The sequence below is a fragment of the Phalaenopsis equestris genome, unplaced genomic scaffold, assembly GCF_001263595.1.
Source record: "Phalaenopsis equestris unplaced genomic scaffold, ASM126359v1 Scaffold000737, whole genome shotgun sequence".
Classification (NCBI taxonomy): domain Eukaryota; kingdom Viridiplantae; phylum Streptophyta; class Magnoliopsida; order Asparagales; family Orchidaceae; genus Phalaenopsis; species Phalaenopsis equestris.
In genome coordinates this window covers 64,194-79,011 of record NW_018165177.1, presented here as the reverse complement: position 1 = coordinate 79,011, position 14,818 = coordinate 64,194, and the positions used below count along the sequence as shown (strand labels likewise).

Below are 14,818 nucleotides of genomic sequence, written 5' to 3'. Positions count from 1 at the left end.
AAGTTTCGGTGTGAGATATGTAAATACATAAGAATTGTTTGCTATATATGTAAATTCCCCTTTGATCTATTTTGTTTGTAATATAGTACATTGAACTACTTAAAGACATTTATTATTTACATTTAAAGTTGCTGTGTTACTACCAGCAGATATTATTTTCTTAATTGAGTGTTTTGCTTATATCCGACCTTCTCTTGCAGGAAACTGATGTGGAGAGCACATTATCAAATGATTGGGAAAAAAAAGGTTCTTTCTGTCCTCATATAATCTCTATGTTTGCATATGATATTAATAGAACTTCTGTATTTATATCATGTAATTCACCCTTTTGAAACCCTGGTATTTATGTAAAAATCAGTTTCCAATCAATTTCAGATAACTAATAGAATACAAACTTTCAAATAGTTTATGAGTGCTGACAATGGTGAAGGCATGCTATTCATTTTAATGAAATTTACATACAACCACACAATTCTTTTGTATTCACATATGTAACACCCAAAGTTTGATATTTACTTTTATAACATTTTGGTGTTATAAACCTATGCATGAAAAGATGTATTTTACTTTCAAAAACATAATAATAGCGGTACTTTTGATGTGATGTTAAAGATTTGAGTGGTATGCATGTAAATAACTAAGTTTAGTTGTTAGATATGTAAACATATAAGAATTCTGTGGTCTGTAGACCCTTTTTTTGATGGACGCTTTGTACTGAGTGTTAAGGACATCACATGATAATGGTATGTTACACAATAAATGTTCCTAGAAATACAAATTTGGCATCATTTGCCTTCCAATTTGCTGTTCATGCTTTATTTGTTATAAACGTAATTATTTTTGGCATTTTGTTAAAACATGCTTATCTGTGCTTAAATTGGTTGTATAATTCCTTAAATATCATATGCAAACACAGATTATTACGGGTCAGTTAAAGGTCTGCCATCTAATATTCAACTTTTATTACTGATTTTTATGTTTTTTAATCTTTGCTGCTTGTTTTTTTTAATAGCTTTGTTGCTGTTGCTCATATTTTAGTTTGCAGTCAATTTGTTTAAATTGCATAACTGTGCTTTATTCAGCTTTAAACTGTAATTAAAAAATATTATTGTCCGTTGCACTAACATATGACATCAATTCTAGGCTTAAGTGGTGTGAAGAGGAAGGAAGCAAGTTTTAAGGATGAAGACTTCTATATAAGTTCTGTTCCAGCTAATCAAGTATGCTATCTGATAAACTTCTGCTAATCGTTTTTTTAATTCGTCTTTAGTATTTGGGCGATCATTATGTGTCCGATCGTTCCTGGTTACGACCATATAAATTTTAGGGGCATTTACATACATACCACCTAATTTCTATGTATTCAGGTATCTAATACCTAAACTTTATTTTTATATTTTTAACACAAATCTTTCACATCACATAAACAAATACCACTATTTTGACTTTTTAAAAATGAAATACAGAATTTCATTCATATGCAAACAGACATATATGCAAAAAAAAGAAATTTAGGTGCTAGATATATAAATACCTAGGAATTGAGTGGTATGCATGTAAATTTTACTAAAATTTAATCATTATGATTATGGCGGTGTAGCTACAACTGATGCAACATTTTCTTTGCTTAGCACCTGGAGGCAGGACTATCTGTGAAGGGAAACCATGGTTTTACTTCTCAGAGGTAAGGATTTACTTAGATTCTCTTGAATTTTTCGCTTTGTTTTTTCCAATTAGCTTCTCTTTTCAATGTTTGGAGGCCTTTTGAGGGCAACACTAACATTATCCTTATTATTTGTGGCCATTTTTTGAATCCTCCTCCATTCCCTTCAGCCGGGTGTTGCTTAGGATGTTAAATCAAATTTTGCATAAGATGTTTTGGTAAAACTTCTAGACATATTATATGTCGGTTACTATTTTTGTTTGGATTTTTTTTCCCATTTCTACTTTATTACATTCCTCCTGTCTTCACAAAGCAAATTGATGTTTAGGGAGCTTCTAAATGAGTTGCTATGAAGTGTTTACTAGAAAGTGATCTAGAAAGTTATGAAGTTGCTTTGACTACTTAAAAATACTTTTTGAAATGATATTAATAGAACTTCTGTATTTATATCATGTAACCAACCCTTTTGAAATTTATGTAAAAGTCAATTTCCAATCAATTTCAGATAACTAGTAAAATACAAACTTTTAAATAGCTTTTGACAGTGCTGACAATGGTGAAGGTGTGCTATTAATTTAAGAGAAATTTACATACTACCACACAATTCTTTTGTATTTATAAACCTATGCATGAAAAGATGTATTTCACTTTCAAAAGTTAATAATAGTGGTATTTTTGATGTGATGTTAAAGATTTGACTGGTATGCATGTAAATATCAAAGTTTAATTTTGTAAATATGTAAACAAATAAGAATTCTGTGGTATGTAGCCCATTGATTGTATCGACGCTTTGTACTGATTATTAAGGACATCGCATGATAATCTTATGTTACACAATAAATGTTCCTAGAAATACAAATTTTGCATCACATGCCTTCTAATTTGCTGTTCATGCTTTATTTGTTATAAACATAATTATTTTTGGCATTTTGTTAAAACATGCTTATCTGTGTTTAAATTGGTTGTATAATTTTTTGCCTGCTGATATTTCTGGCATCTAATATTACATGTTTGCCCTTTATCTACTTCGGTTAAGGGTCTGCCATCTAATATTCAACTTTTATTACTGATTTTTATGTTTTTTAATCTTTGCTGCTTGTTTTTTTTAATAGCTTTGTTGCTGTTGCTCATATTTTAGTTTGCAGTCAATTTGTTTAAATTGCATAACTGTGCTTTATTCAGCTTTAAACTGTAATTAAAAAATATTATTGTCCGTTGCACTAACATATGACATCAATTCTAGGCTTAAGTGGTGTGAAGAGGAAGGAAGCAAGTTTTAAGGATGAAGACTTCTATATAAGTTCTGTTCCAGCTAATCAAGTATGCTATGTGATAAACTTCTGCTCGTTGTAATTAAATCATTTTTTTTAATTCGTCTTTAGTATTTTGGCGATCATTATGTGTGCGGTCGTTCCTGGTTATGACCATATAAATTTTAGGGGCATTTACATACATACCACCTAATTTCTATGTATTCAGGTATCTAATACCTAAACTTTATTTTTATATTTTTAACACAAATTTTTCACATCACATAAACAAATACCACTATTCATTCATATGCAAAGAGACATATATGCAAAAAAATGAAATTTAGGTGCTAGATATATAAATACCTAGGAATTGAGTGGTATGCATGTAAATTTTACTAAAATTTAATCATTATGATTATGGCGGTGTAGCTACAACTGATGCAACATTTTCTTTGCTTAGCACCTGGAGGCAGGACTATCTGTGAAGGGAAACCATGGTTTTACTTCTCAGAGGTAAGGATTTACTTAGATTCTCTTGAATTTTTCGCTTTGTTTTTTCCAATTAGCTTCTCTTTTCAATGTTTGGAGGCCTTTTGAGGGCAACACTAACATTATCCTTATTATTTGTGGCCATTTTTTGAATCCTCCTCCATTCCCTTCAGCCGGGTGTTGCTTAGGATGTTAAATCAAATTTTGCATAAGATGTTTTGGTAAAACTTCTAGACATATTATATGTCGGTTACTATTTTTGTTTGGATTTTTTTTCCCATTTCTACTTTATTACATTCCTCCTGTCTTCACAAAGCAAATTGATGTTTAGGGAGCTCCTAAATGAGTTGCTATGGAGTGTTTACTAGAAAGTGATCTTGAAAGTTATGAAGTTGCTTTGACTGCTTAACAATATTTTTTGGGGCATTTACATAGATGCCACCCAGTTCTTATGTATTTACACATGTAACACCTAAATTTAACTTTGTTACATTTATACCACCCAAATCTTTCATACCACATAAAATACCACCATTTTATCTTTAAAAAGTGAAATACATCTTTTCATGCATGGATAAGGTGGTTATATGTAAAAATTGAAGTTTAGGCGTTAGATATGTAAATACGTAAGAATTGTGTGTTATGTAAATCTTCCTTATTTTATTTGATGATGGTTGAAAAATTTGTTAGGAAGCTAAAAACTGTAATCTAAATTTTTTTGCTTTGATTTTTATGAATGCTTAGTTTTTTTGTATAATGGCTCTGACCTGTGGAATTTTCTTAGAATTTCTAGTTAAGACTTACATAAACTTTAGTCTAATTAAGACTTATATTTTCTTCATGATTATGGGATTCTTGAGAGTTCAAAGCAGTTTAGTATTTCTAGTTTTATTTTTATTGTCATTATATCTTAGGGACATGTTATAATAATTGGAAAATGATTTTAGGTACTTTGGGTACTAAGTAGTTGGTAGATAGAAATAACACAAAAGTTTTGGGTATTAAAATGAGTCGAGTAAAGATAACACGGCCGAAAGTAATGCATCAAGACTGACCCAAATTAGAGCTAACACCATATGTAATGTTCAATCAAAGAATGAATGGTGGATAGTTCTCCTTGGGAGACGTCCAATATAATTGGAATTATGTAGAAAATCTTCTCTTGGAAAATTTTCTCTTGGGAAGTTCTCATGCTGCACCCTATTAAACCGCTCCCTACAGTGCCGTCTTCCAAATAATTTGAAAATTATGTTAAGCGCAAGACTAAGGGTCTGTTTGGGGCAACTGCAACTATTTGAAGAAATTACTGTGAAGCTATTATAGAAGTTGCAATTCAAAAAACTGCAACGACTATTACAATTTTTTTTTAAAGACTTTGATTGCAGCTTTCTAACAACCACCGCATTTAGGGTTTGTTTGAGGGAGCTTAATTGTTCATAAATCCTTCTTTAAAGGCCACATGAAGATAAGTACGAACTAAAGTAATGCTTGTTGAAGTGAATATTATTGTTTGAGGAAAATAAATTGTCTCACATTTTATATTAGAAAAGTCTATAATAACCATATCTCTTTTAGGGGTCAGTGATTAAAGCATTACAGTGGAAGAAACACTCAGAGTATCTGGCGTTTCAAAGTTGTTGAAAATAAACATTGCGATGGAAAAACGATTGGAGCACCTAGCTAGGTCCGTTGCAAAGTATAGCTTTTCACCACAACTTTTTAAAAAGCTGACAAAATGCAGGTTTGCCAAACACTAGAAAGTGCGGTGCTTCATTGCATCACCACCACACCGCTGGCCCAAACACACCATGAATCGACAATTTAATCATTTGTTAGCTTTTATTGTGGGGTTTAAATATGACTTAATATGTTTATGGTTAGGTTATGTTTGATTGCTATCTTGAATCTTAGGGTTAGGGTTTGGGAGAGATTACCTACCTCTTGAATTGTTGGTGTTTTTCATATATATATTTGGGATTATATCATTTGATTTGATATTCACGTAATAGATTTTATTATTTCTGCCCTAATTCCTACGAAAACTTCTCTCTCCTATTAATTCATGGTACAGGGTTCCACCTTTGCGGCTGTACATTGCAATTCAAGCTAGCTCGGAAGCCAACAGCGGGATTGCAGCGTACAGTGTTCGTCTTTGGGACCAAACCTCACAATAAGGTCGCGATTTGAGCTTGCTGGGAAGTCAACGATGTGATCGCGACGCACAAAGTTCCGGTTTTGTGACTAAACCTTGCGGTACCATCATAATTCTTGCCAGGTGAGAAGCCAATGACGGAATCACATCGTACAAAATTTTGTTTTGGTGACCGAACATCATGATATAGTCACAATTCGAGCTAGTCGGCCAGATTGCGACGTACAGGGTTCAACCTTCGTTACCAAACCGCGCGACTGTTTCACGATTCGAGCTAGTTCGGAGGCCAATGACAAGATTATGACGTACAAGGTTTCGCTTTAATCACTGACCCTCACGATGCAATCACGATTCAAGCTAGCTAGGAAGCCAAAAATGGGATCACAATGTATAATAGTTTTGCCTTGGTGATTGAAAACCGTCTAGGTGTAATGGTGGCCAAGAAAGTAGATGCATTGGAGTATACATTAGAGGGAGAGGTGTTCCAAATTAGATCTAAAATGGAGGAATATGATACAATCTGACGTATAAAAAGACACAAATTTTCACAAAAATTAGGGCAAAGTAAATATTTTTCTGTAATAATCCAAATAACTCAACACGAATATAAAGATAAACACTTATAATTTGAGAGATAGGAGATCTCTCTTAATTTCTAAAATTCGAGAGATAGGAAATCTCTCCCAAACCTTAAACCTAAGACTTACCTCAATAATCTAATGCATACCTAATCCTAAACTTATTAAGGTCTATTTATTACAAACAATAATAAATAATAAAATGCTCAATTGTCCTTAGGTGCATAAATGACAAAATTGTTCTTGGGCTAGACAGCTACATAACAGATTGTTTCTCGGCCATGGATGGACGATTCTTGTCAATGTAGGGGAGATTCATGGCCTTGGAAGAAATGGTGATCACAACGTTTCAAGCAAACTTGTCGACGATCGCTGCTGGATTGAGCGACGACTTTTGGATTGGAGTAGAAGTGAGCGACAACAATCAAAAAGATTTACGTGCCATTAGGGTAGTGTTGCTGCATTAGGCGGATTAGGAGTTGTGGGACTGAGCAAAGGAATCGAGAGCGGACTCGAGTGGTAACACTTGGAAGTGCGATATCCAGACAATTGGAATGAACAAAAGCATGGGGGATCGAGTATTGGAATCATGAGTAGATTCGAGCGACGTTATTTGGAAGGGATCGCACATCTGAAAGTTTGGAATGAGCGACAATAGGAGCAACAAGATAATATGCAATTCAAAGTTGGAGAAGGTTGATTTGAAGGGTTGCTACCTGGAACAAGGAAATCAATTGAGGGATGCATCCAACAGTGTTAGTGTCTTTGCTGCAGTAGCCTTCTGGCGAAAGATGATTCAGTAGTATATGTTGATGGGCAAACTGATTACAGTGCAGTGAATAAGGAAACAATACTTGACAAATTTCTCATCCCAATGATTGATGAGCTATTAAACGAGTTGTTTGGGGTTCTAATATTTTTTAAGATTGACACGAAGTCATGATATCATCAGATTCAAATGCGGTCGATGGATGTGCACATGATTGCATTTCAAACTCATGAGTGTTACTATAAATTTATGGTTATGCCATTTAGGCTCACCAACACACTTACTACATTTCAACCACTGATGAATAAGTTGTTTCAGCCTTTCCCTTGGAAGTTTGTGTTGGAGGTCCTTGAAAGAGATCCTAGTGCACAACCGTTCCCTGGAAAACCACGTTGATCGTTCGAAGATGCTGACGGTACTCGGAGGTGTTTACGAATCCATCGACAAAGCAATTGAAGGACAATTTTTAGTGGGCGAAAGTTGTGACCCAAACTTTTTAGAAATAAGACCATGAGGATTGTACTAATGATGGCAGTATTTGATTTTAACCAACCATTTATTGTTGAGATGGGTGCCTCAAGCTATGGTTTAGACGCATTCCTCATGCAATGTTAATGGCTCATCGCTTATTTCAGTCAAGTGCTGACAGGAGAGCTAGACTCAAGTTAGTTTATGAATGAGAGTCATACGACTTGATTCAGTAGGAGTTTTCTTTCTTCCAACTTGAGGACAAGGTGTATTTTTGAGACGGGAGTAATGTTAGACCAGTGCACATGACATCATCAGCCTCATGCTCCACTCAATCGATGCTGGGCCCGCCAATTATCAACCATTGAATAAGGAAATAATACCTGACAGTTTCTATCTCGAACTCATTAGGGTCTAACATTATTCACTTCCTGCCAACTATTACCTCCAATTATCTGGTACTATTTTCTTATTTACTTCCATTTAATCAAGCTGAATATGTCGATCTTTGAAGGAGAGGATGCTTGTGGTTGAGTTTATCACTTGGAGGGATACTTTGCTATCAATAGGTTGACAAATGAAGAAAAATTGATGGTATCGGTCTTGTATTTGAAAGGGAAGGCTCTAGCATGATATCAATGGAGAGAATAATGTCAACCAATCATAACATGAGGAGAATGCAATGATTAATTGTTGGGGCATTTTAAACCGATTAAATGGAAAGGATTACCAACTAATGACGTCAAATGGGAGCATATGAATTGATCCAAGAACAATTTCCTCTTATCCACCTTGAGGACAAGGTGTTTTGCTTGGAGGTGAGTCATGTTAGACCGGCGTCGATTGTGCCATCCACATAACCTGAACACTTATGTTAAGTGCAAGGCTAAAAATACAATTTAATCATTTGTTAGTTAACATTTTTGGGTATAAACAGGGCTTAATATGTTTAGGGTTATGTCATGTGTGATTGTTATCTTAAATCTTAGAGTTAGGATTTGGGAAAGATCTCCCACCTCTTGAATTATAGGTGTTTATGTATTTGGGATTTTATCGTTTTGAATTGGTACCAGTGGAATAGATTTTATTTATTTTTGTCCTAATTCCCGTGGAAACTTGTCTGGATACTATCCCACACTTAAAAAAAAAGGATGATTTACATACATTTGAACATACCACTTTATTCCAATGTATTTACATATCTAACACCTAAATTTCAATTTTTACATTTTTCACTTTACATATGCATGAAAACTGCATTTAACTTTTTTAAAATTAAATTAGTGATATTTTTTATGTGATTTGAAAGATTTGGGTGGTATGAATGTAGAAAGTGAAGTTTGGGTGTTTGATATGTAAGTATATAGGAATTGGGTGGTATGTATGCAAAAGCCCCTAAAAAAAGAAAAAAAAATGATTGATTGATTTGGCCGGTGCATATTATTGTGATAGCTAAAAATAATTAATAATGTGATGATGCAATTTAGGGTGCACTAATTTACGAATTTGCAGATTGGAGACTGCTGTCCTTGATCTAGTTGCTGATGATAGTTCTACAATGCAGAAACAAAAATCTATATATCATTGGGATAAGGTATTTAATTGAAAACATCTTCCTTTTTTAAAGGCCTAATAAATACTCTTATTTTTTTTTTTCTTGTTGACAGAGAAGTAAGAAGTACATCAAATTGAACAATGGTGAACGCGTCACAGCTACTGGAAAGGTAATGTAGCACTTTATAAGCTTTCCTATGCGTAGTTCTACTGTGATACCTAATCAGACATGGTGTAGTGAAGCTTCACATTTATAAAGGGGTATTAAAAGTAATATTTATTGATATAGTTCACCACACTAAATTTTTCATTGAATGCAAAATTATGTCTCTGGACTTCACATACAACAACCACAACAACAAGCCTTTATCACATTCAGTGGGGTCGGCTACATGAATATTTTTTCTTCATTGCGTTGTACTGAGTGTCATATTTTCATCTAATTCTAATAAATTAAGATTATTTTTTATACAATATGCCCAAATCTTTATATGTCTATATCTGCCATTCTTAACATATGTTGAAAATAAATATTTAATTTCTAATTCTAGTATGTTATGTTATATGAACGGTTTCTTTACTATTAAGTAGTGGAGTAAATGAGCCAAGTGTAGCGGTGAAAATGAGATGAGCAAGCTTATTGTTTGTTAATGTTCTTTTTGTTTGAACATTTGTTTGTTTGAATTTGACCCACCCATGTTAAAACTTGTTCTTAAATTTGCTTTTCAAGTTTGTTTTGTATTGATCGTAACGAGCTCGATTGGCTCTTATCGGTTCAAATTTTTTTCCAAATTATTAAAAGCTCTCAACTTTTTTTATAAATAAACATTCACAAAATGTCTAGAATCAATAAATAACATATTGTAAATAATTGTTATGACTGAAAAATTATAATAATTCTAATAATTTATTCTTATTAGAAGTGATGATTAGATTTATTTCATATCATAACTTTATTTCATTTCTTATTTAAGACTTATTTTGTTGGATTGGATTTATTTCCTTTCCTATTTTAGATTTTTCTATTTTATGTTGTTTTCTTTATCTCCAAATAATTAATATGAATTGTTTAATTGGAGATATTAAGTGATATATTCTTTCATATTCTTTCCTTTTTATTGTTTTTCCTATTCTAGGATTCATGTAAAAGTTATTTATACCCCTTTCATATTAATAAAATAATTCTGCTTTATTCCGCATTATTCTAAATTTCAACATGGTATCAGAGCCTTGAAACAAACCCTAGTGTCTCCCGCCATGGGAAAACTTTATATTCCCTGCATTCGGCAATCTTTGCCTTGCTAACAGACCCTTCCAATACCTCTTTTCAATTTTTCTGCTGGAAGCTTCCTCTCCCTACAGGACCCTCCGCTAGAATTCCCTCATGCAGCCTTTCCCTCTGCAGACTCTTTCCTCTGCAATTTCTTTTATGCCTACAGGTCATACCTGCAACCAACAATTTTTCCTTGACTGCTGCCATAGTCGCAACTGTTTTCCTCATTGTTTTGATCTTGGGCGTGGAGGGATTTGGCTCCGACGCCACTATGGCTGTTGTGGATTCCTCGGGGACCATTTGTGGCATCTTCACCGGTGCTAAAAAACGGAGCCTTTATTGTGCGCAAGGAGGGCAGCAGGCGTTCTCCGTATCACCAAACTTCTCCTTGAGTTGGTCTCTGGTGGCCGTGATTTCTGCGTGCTTCGTTTTGGCGGACTCAGCTTCTTCTGTTGGAGCAACACAAAAATGATCCTCTTTCCTCCCCGCTAAGTGGGTCTATAAGGGCTCCACTGCCATCACCGACCTTAATGTTGGCCAGAATCAAATCGTGCCAGAGAAGAAAACTATCATAATCAGGTGGTGGCATGGGGACGAATCATTTCCGCTAGCCGCCCTCGACACTCACTAGTATATTACCTTCTAGAGAGGGTTTTCTTTCGGGATTGGGAATATACGATGTTGGGGAGGCCTTGCTTGTATATTGAGAGCGTGTTTTTGAATTCTTCGATGGTGAGCATCACTGTTGGAGACTCCCATGCCCGCATAATCACTATCTCAGGTTTGTTGATCTGCAGGGGAAGCAACAGTTCCGGTCAATTGAAAGCTTCATCTGGAAATGCCTTCGAGTTTTCTGGTCTAGCACTCATGCTGGACTATTTGTGTGCCATAAAGAAACATAATGGGATTGTCTTCGGTTGGGGTGGTGTCGTCGGAGACCGAAGTTATTCTCCCGTGGAAAACACCTTATTCGAATCTTTCATCGCAGGTGACGACCTCAAAACGAAGCAGGTCACATCAATTTTTATTCTCCCGTGGAAAACACCTTATTCGAATCTTTCGTCGCAGGTGACGACCTCACCTGCACACTGATCACCGAGAATTTAATAGTGCTATGCTTAAGAGCAGATCACATCAATACCTGTCACCGTTTTACCTCTACCTGCAATCAATGCAGGAATCTGCGTTTCTGAAAAAAATATACTATTTATATATATTTAAATGTGGCATCTTTCCTGGTTCTGAGACTGTTCTAGGTCTAGGGGCTCCAATATAAACTTGTTGCCACCGTTAGCGGCTCAACCACCAACTTTGTAATTGGCTTCGACATCTTCGTCATTGAAGAAGAGCAAAGTGTGGCTTGCCTACAATATCATTTGGTCTGTTTTGTCCTTTGTCGGGCCGTGCACCATCCTGTATTTTGTATGGGCCAACATTTTTTGGTGAAAAAGAAGTCCACAATTATGTGTAGCTCACAATCTTCCGTAACGACAACACTTCAGCAAGTCCACCTTTGGAGTTTTTCTCTGCAACAAGCCTTCCTTTTTTTGCAAGTGTTCTTAATTTTTAACTGCAGGTCATACTCTGTAGCTTTCCTTGCAGGTAGTCTCACTTTTTTTTACTTGCAGGCCGTACCTTGCAGCTTTTATTGTAGGTCGTCTATTTCATTGCAAACTCCCCTGTAACATTATCTGTAGGTGTCTTCTACATATCTACAGACACTATAAAAACTATAGCTAAAGACAACTGCAGTCAACTAGAAGTCAACCTTTCCTACATGTTATCTACTTTCCTGCAAACCCCCCTGCAATATTATCTGTAGGAGCCTTCCGCCTACCTACAGACATTGCAGGAATTCAGTCAAGGACAATCGTTGTTGTTTACTTCCCTGCAAATTCCTTTGTATTATTACTGTTACACCTATTTTTTGACACTACAGGAACTGTAGTCAAAGATAACCGCAGTACGGGCATAGGATTTCCCTCGCTCATTGTTTGATGTTTTCAAATCCAAGTTTAACATAATTTTCAACTATGTTTCAACTTGAGGGAGAATGTTACAATTTATATTTGGAAATAATTTGTTCCTATTATAAGTGATGATGATTAGATTTATTTCCTAATATAATTTTATTTTATTTTCTATTTTAGGTTTATTTTCTTGAATTGGATTTATTTCTTTTCCTATTAGGCTTTCCTATTTTATGTTGTTTCCTTGATCTCCAAATAATTAATATGAATTGATTAATTGGAGATATTAGACTATATGTATTTCCTTTCATGTCTTCTTTTTATTGTCCTTCTTATTCTATGATTTATGTAAGTGTTATTTATACCCCCTTTCATATCAATAAAATCATTTCGCTTTATTCCGCATTATTCTGAATTTCAACAATAACAATAAGAATCTATTAATTCAAATTATACAATAAAGAAGTGAACTCATTACAATCTATTTAGTTAATAAATGCATTACAAAATTAGAACTTAAACACTTTTTTTTTTATATGATGCACTACTCTCTCTAGCTTCATCACTATTTAATGGGAACCTCACTGAATAAGAACAATGTTTACATCTTTAGCTTACAACAAGAAACATATAAAGAAGAAATTATTTAAATAGTTCTTCTTTTCTAATCAATTGAATATGAAATATCAATTAAAAGGGTAAAAACTCAAATCAAAATTTATGTTTGAACTTCATTTTTCCTCGTAAGGTGTTGCACAATGTTGTTATGTCATGACAACCATGAAGGATTCAAATTTCAAAATTCAAAATTCAAATAAATTTTAACTAATGGAGTAGTTGCGGTTGAGTAAAACGGATGGATGGCCATGACGACGATGTCAAAGAACGGAATATGTTGTGGGCTGTGTCGAGGGCTACTTGGCTTAACCGGATAGTTCTTGATGACAGGGACCTTGGAGAAGAACATTGTTTGTCATCGGATCCGTAACAACAAAACCAAATTTATCAAAAATGATACAACATGAGTTACCACAAGTTAGTGAACTGAAATTAGATTATATGATAACTTCGGAATATGGAGTAAGGGGGAGAGGTGAAGCTTACGGTGCGGAGTAGGTAAGATTTCTTTTTTAGTGCGAGCAACGGGTAGCACTTGGCAATTGCGAATAAAAATCTGTTGGGATCCGGTATATGGTTGAGTGCAAACTTGCGTCGGAATCCAAAATCCAATACTCGGTAGAAGGACAAGCAGCAAGGAGAGCTTGATGAGATGGTTGATATGCTAAGTTGGTGCGGTGCCAACATTCTGCAAGGAAATGCCAACTTTGGCACAAATCTGATAAGTAACAACAATATTAGGATTACAACCACCTCTAAATGAAGTGAATCCGGATCTAGTGTTCTTATAGTTTCCACGGGAAGTTGCATTATGGTCTTTATTAAAATTGTTAGAACGAGTTGAAGAACTACCGCGGCGTCTAACAGTAGATTGCAGTTGTCGTTTGATAGTTATCCAAATTTCCACATAGGAATCCAAATTAAGAACGTATGATAGAAAAACGGGTGAAATTGTAGAGTATAACACGAATGCTAAATTTTGATGAACAATCATCAAAGTATTGTAATCATGATTGGGAAGAAATTTATCATCCTCATTAACATTTCGACAAGCATGATTTGGACAGGAGCTATCAAGATAGCCATCAGAACCATTTGTCTTGAATAATTTTAGAATTTGAGATCTCCAAATAAGATGATTGTATGGAGAAAGTTGAAAACCGACACAGTCTTCATATTTGTCATGAGAAAACAGCACCCGGACCACCCAATAATTAGTTACTGATAGAGATAAAGATCAAACCAGCTAGTTATGTATGAATGGTTGTGATTGAATCCAGAAGTATATGGCTGCTCCTTGAGGCATGCATACATGGATAACCAAAACTCCATATCAAATGATTACAATTAACTTATCATTATTCATATGCATGCTTATCATATGTATGTAAAAATCTTCCTATTTGCTTTCCCAAATGATCGGCTCTCTTCTAAATAACTGTTTCTACTTTTTTGATGCATATAGATCAAGACAGAGAGCGGTGCAAAAGTGAAAGCTGAAAAATCAGGGATATATAAAAAATGGAAAGAAAGGTCTCACAAAAACATATCTTTTGGTGGTTCTGCAAATGCTGCTTCAGGACAGGATGCTTCTTCTCGTGCAGGTGAGTCCACATTCTCTCTTTCATAAAAATCTAACTTTTTTTCATATTTTTAGCTTTATCTAATCTTTCGACATGATTGTAAATTCGGTAAAAGTCTTGGAGCCGTTAGATTTGCTTTGAGATGAGTGTTATATACATTGAGAAGAAAATTAAAATTAAAATAAAATTCAGGGGCTTTTCTTTTACATGCATGCCCACATAATTGTTATGTTTTACACATCTAACACCAAAACATTCATATTTACATTCATTATCACTCAAATTCTTAACATCATGTCGAAATGCTGCCATCGCTGTTTCTTAAAAAGTGAAATACACACTTTCGTTATAGATTTATGACATCGGAATGGTATATGTGTAAATATCAAACTTTGGGTGTTAAATATATTAGTACATGAGAATTGTTTGGTCTGTATGTAAATTTCTC

The 14,818-nt window shown here is 34.5% G+C and overlaps 1 protein-coding gene across 1 annotated transcript; it reads left to right on the top strand.

The window, feature by feature from the left end:
* The first annotated feature begins 204 nt into the window (after positions 1 to 204).
* LOC110030544 (putative DEAD-box ATP-dependent RNA helicase 29) lies at positions 205 to 14,417 on the top strand. Its single transcript, XM_020733292.1, has 6 exons — positions 205 to 246; positions 1,144 to 1,220; positions 1,632 to 1,684; positions 8,885 to 8,966; positions 9,040 to 9,096; positions 14,253 to 14,417. The coding sequence occupies exons 4-6, from the start codon at positions 8,931 to 8,933 to the stop codon at positions 14,415 to 14,417; spliced, it is 258 nt and encodes an 85-aa protein (XP_020588951.1). The 5' UTR covers positions 205 to 246; positions 1,144 to 1,220; positions 1,632 to 1,684; positions 8,885 to 8,930.
* Positions 14,418 to 14,818: the final 401 nt, after the last annotated feature.

Bases quoted from the DNA above. Each gene is read 5' to 3' on its own strand.
- LOC110030544 (XM_020733292.1), top strand. From the start codon at position 8,931: ATGCAGAAACAAAAATCTATATATCATTGGGATAAG. The intron at 8,967-9,039 runs GTATTTAATTGA...TCTTGTTGACAG, and splicing joins CTATATATCATTGGGATAAG to AGAAGTAAGAAGTACATCAA. The intron at 9,097-14,252 runs GTAATGTAGCAC...TGATGCATATAG, and splicing joins GCGTCACAGCTACTGGAAAG to ATCAAGACAGAGAGCGGTGC.